This window comes from Anarrhichthys ocellatus, unplaced genomic scaffold (genome assembly GCF_004355925.1).
Source record: "Anarrhichthys ocellatus isolate YVR2014 unplaced genomic scaffold, GSC_Weel_1.0 scaffold3867, whole genome shotgun sequence".
Lineage (NCBI taxonomy): Eukaryota > Metazoa > Chordata > Actinopteri > Perciformes > Anarhichadidae > Anarrhichthys > Anarrhichthys ocellatus.
In genome coordinates this window covers 678-5,105 of record NW_022283841.1, presented here as the reverse complement: position 1 = coordinate 5,105, position 4,428 = coordinate 678, and the positions used below count along the sequence as shown (strand labels likewise).

The 4,428-nt window shown below is 42.9% G+C and overlaps 1 protein-coding gene across 1 annotated transcript; it reads left to right on the top strand.

Annotated features, from left to right (window-relative positions):
- The first annotated feature begins 157 nt into the window (after positions 1 to 157).
- On the top strand, positions 158 to 4,083 carry LOC116379197 (plexin-B3-like). Its single transcript, XM_031841138.1, has 6 exons — positions 158 to 331; positions 405 to 552; positions 649 to 713; positions 1,014 to 1,089; positions 1,474 to 1,548; positions 1,647 to 4,083. Exons 1-6 carry the CDS (start codon positions 273 to 275, stop codon positions 1,749 to 1,751), a joined length of 528 nt encoding a protein of 175 aa, XP_031696998.1. The 5' UTR covers positions 158 to 272; the 3' UTR covers positions 1,752 to 4,083.
- Positions 4,084 to 4,428: the final 345 nt, after the last annotated feature.

The following is a 4,428-nucleotide window of genomic DNA, read 5'->3' as shown; positions in this document are numbered from 1 at the left end:
CTCTCTACCTGTCTGTCTCTCTACCTGTCTGTCTCTCTACCTGTCTGACTCTCTACCTGTCTGTCTCTCTACCTGCATATCTCTCTACCTGTCTGACTCTCTACCTGTCTGTCTCTCTACCTGCATGTCTCTCTACCTGTCTGACTCTCTACCTGTCTGTCTCTTTGTAGGGGACCCTGCAGAAGTTCGTGGACGATGTCTTCGTGGCGATCCTCAGTACGAAGCGTCCTCCTCCGATCGCTGTCAGATTCTTCTTTGACTTCCTGGACGACATGGCAGAGAAACACGGCATCGACGACCCCGAGACCGTCCACATCTGGAAGACCAACAGGTGAGAGGCACACCTGCACACCTGTCTGTATCTCTGACCTGTCTGTTGCTCTGACCTGTCTATCTCTCTGCAGTCTCCCTCTCAGGTTCTGGGTGAACATCCTGAAGAACCCTCAGTTTGTTTTGGACGTTCAGGTAACCGACAGCATCGACGCCGTCCTGTCTGTCATCGCTCAGACCTTCATCGACTCCTGCACCACCTCGGAGCACAAAGTGGGACGGGTACGACCTGTCTCTCTCTCTGTCTGTCTGTCTGTTTACTGTGATAAGGTCTGTGGTTCAGTCATGTGGCCACATGGTAACTTTCTGTCCAATCAGGATTCTCCTGTCAACAAGCTGCTGTACGCCAGAGAGATCCCCCGATACAAACAGCTGGTAGAGAGGTGAGACAGCTTCCTGTTGCATTTACCTCTGTGTTAAACAGTCCATGATGTGTGATGAGAAACAACAGGCTCACTGTAGTAACTTTACTTACAGCTTCACATTCACCCTAGAAACACTCTCACTACGTTACAGTTACAGTCAGACACAAGCTTTACCAACACTGTACATATGTAAATAATGATTGTTTCTGTGAACACATTACACCAATGTGATGAACTGTGTTGTGTCTGTGCGTGCGTGTGTGTGTGTGTGTGTGTGTGTGTGTGTGTGCGTGCGTGCATGCGTGTGTGTGTCTGTAGGTATTACAGCGATATCCACAGCGCTGCGTCAGGCTGTTATCAGGAGATGAACTCCACTCTGACTGAACTGTCTGGGGTCAGTAAACAAACTGAGATACAGATTTTATGTATATATGTATATATATATATATATGTATCTATGTATGTATGTACGTATATATATATATATATATATCTATGATCAGAATCATTATAACTGTGTTATAACTGCTGCTGTGTAAAGGGAATACTGCTGCTAACAAGAACCTGATGTGTTTAAAGTGTTTACACCAAATATTATTGACCTTTTGTTCATATAGCAGTACTTTAAAATAAAAGTGCACAATACACTACTTTTGAATTCATTATTGAACTTTGCGCATAACAATGAGATGAATCGTGATTAAACATTGTAATCTATGCCTAGCACTAGTATTTACGTATGAACAGTATTAACTCAATATTGTGTTCTTGTCTGCAGAGTTTTGCCTCAGAGATGAACAGTGTTGTTGCTCTTCATGAACTCTACAAGTACATCAACAAATATTATGACCAGGTAACACACACACACACACTCTCACACACACACACACACACACTTCATTAATCACATAACTATACAGTAATAAGTCTCTGTATCCACCTGTCTGTCAGATCATCATGTCTCTGGAGGAGGACACTTCAGGTCAGAAGATGCAGTTGGCCTATCGGCTCCAGCAGGTCGCCGCCCTGGTGGAGAACAAGGTCACTGACCTCTGACCCCGTGACCCTGAAGACACTAAGACAAGCTTCCTGTTGGACGTCTGGAAATCATTCTCCTGTTAACATTGTCTTCCTGCTGTGTGTGTGTGTGTGTGTGTGTGTGTGTGTGTTTACACTCAGACTCAGGAGATCCTGGTTCTCTAGAGTCCTTCACTCAAACTAAACCTGAACCCGGCTTTAGACCGACCCGACAATCGAACCAATCAGAGAGTTTCATCATCACCTGCTGCCTTGCACTACATTTCCCAGAGTACCCTGCGGTCCGGCTGTCTGTGTGGAGTCAGACAGTTAATACTGGTCACATGTATTGATTACTTGCCTGCTGATGTTTTGTATTGACAGTATTTTTAGCTCTTACGACTGAAACCAGCAGGATTGTGAGTGTTTTTAAACCCGACACCCTCAGGACCCGACCCACACTGGTTCAGTCTTCCTCAGGTCCAGGTTGAGTCCACGTTGACTCGCCAGGATTCAGGTTTTACATTAATATCAGTGTAACAAGTGGTGAATCAGCACACAGCAGTGATGCTTGTTTAGCTCATTGAGAGTAGAAACAGAAATAAGAATCCTTCTGAAACAATCTGAAATGTTTAACCTCTGTTTGTTTGCTCTTTACTAACTTATTACATGTACATACCGTCAGTCCTATTTATACGTATTTATTCCAGCTGTGCCTTCATGCAGCTCGATGGCGCTGTCTGTCTGTTCTTACAGCCGCCTTGTTGATCATGTGTCCCAGTGCATGATGGGAACATAAACTCATTTCAATGTGTAACTCTTATTGAACCAGGGAGGGAAAACAACAACTTAATCATCTACAAATACCCAGACAGCCTGAGTATGACTGGGTGTCCAGCTAGCATAGCATTATGCTAATGCTATGCTAGTTTGACAAACACAATCACAACTCTTTCACTAGATTGAGTTGAGATTGTAGCCAAAGTCGAGGGTTAACTGTCGAGTGTTTGTAGCGGCTACGGCGTGAGCTAGCTAGAAACAGTGCAGACGAGCTAGCTCTTTGTTTCTCACTGATTATTGTGAAGCTGAACATCCCATAATACACACCAGAAAACAAAGGTAGGGTGTTTTAGTGAGCTGCTGCTTCACGTTCCATTAGCTCTGATATCCCCCCCCCGACTCTCCAGCCTGAGATGTTATGATATAATAGAAAGCAATAACATTTTTAGAAAAGACAAAGGTTGTTTTTTATGAACAAAGACAGTTGGGCGACATGTGAGGATATTATCCGTGTTAACGTTTGACTGTGTAAATCAATCAATAACCAGTTTATTGATGTGATGACGTCACTGATGACGTCGCCGAGGACTCTGAGGTTTGGAGTCTCTCTGCAACACTTTGTTGTTTCAGCTGTTTGTGTCACAAAGTGAAGATGCAGAGTTTAAACAGGCTTCATATGCAGCTCTGCGAAACAGGACACTTCCTGGACTCTCCTGGACTCTTGACAGGATACTTCCTGGACTCTGCTGGCTCTCCTGGACTCTTGACAGGACACTTCCTGGACTCTGCTGGACTCTTGACAGGATACTTCCTGGACTCTTGACAGGACACTTCCTGGACTCTGCTGGCTCTCCTGGACTCTTGACAGGACACTTCCTGGACTCTGCTGGACTCTCCTGGACTCTTGACAGGACACTTCCTGGACTCTGCTGGACCCCTGACAGGACCCCTTTGAGACCTGTATGTTCTTCAGTGTAAATGGACTCTGACTGATGCTGGTCCCATCAGGCAATAACAGACTTCCTGTCTGACATTTTGGTATAAAATGAGCCGCTTGTTGAATGATCTTCTGTACTTTTCTTCTTCTAGTGTTTCTGATGATTCTCTCTGTTTAATCTTTAATCTCTCCTCTGTGTTGCTTGTTTTCGATAGTTATCGTTCACTGATCAGATTACAATTTTGCATGTGTGTGATGATGATGATGATTTGTTTTAATGGTGGCAGAAGGTCCTAGTTTGACCTCCTGATCGCTGTTCCGTTTTTTAATCTTCTGGGACATGATGAAACAGATCCTGAGCTCTGATTGGTCGAGCTCTATTTGTTACTGAAACGTTTTTTCTACAAGGGAATAAAAACTTTAAAGGGTTTGTATAAAGTGACTCCTGGATCAGATGTGATGAAGCACAGACTGCTTTTCTACTGACTGTACAGTTTGCCAACAATGTGTAAATGTGCCTGTAAATACCTCTCTGAGGATGAGGAGGGTGAGGAAGACAAGTCAGACTGCAATGGAAATGTGTTTTTATTGTGAAGAGGCTGGAGGCCAAACAAGTTGTATCATGTAAAAATAAAGTTACAATTTTAACAATTCTCTCTGTGTTTTTCATTTGTTTTAATACTTTTGTCGATATCACTGATACCAAAACGTCTTGGTACCTTAATTTAAAGTAATATAGAACTCGTACTACAAAAACCTGTTTTGTAGTTTAAGAAAAGAAGTCAAACTTCAAATTTGGAATTTTTTCTGCACCAAAAGATCCGTTCAAAACTTATTCAAACGGAATCCAGAACTATCTCATCAAAGAATCATGTATGTTAACAATATGTAAACATGATCAATATATTGTATTGTATGTTAATAATATCTAAACCATTACATCATTTGTATATATTTACCCCCAGCTCCGCCTCTGATCCCAGTTTAGAACCAGACAGC

Excerpts from the sequence above, each read along its gene's own strand:
- LOC116379197 (XM_031841138.1), top strand. The coding sequence starts at position 273 with ATGGCAGAGAAACACGGCATCGACGACCCCGAGACCGTCCACATCTGG. Across the intron at positions 553-648 it reads CGGAGCACAAAGTGGGACGG|GATTCTCCTGTCAACAAGCT; the intron begins GTACGACCTGTC and ends CTGTCCAATCAG. Across the intron at positions 1,549-1,646 it reads TCAACAAATATTATGACCAG|ATCATCATGTCTCTGGAGGA; the intron begins GTAACACACACA and ends CCTGTCTGTCAG.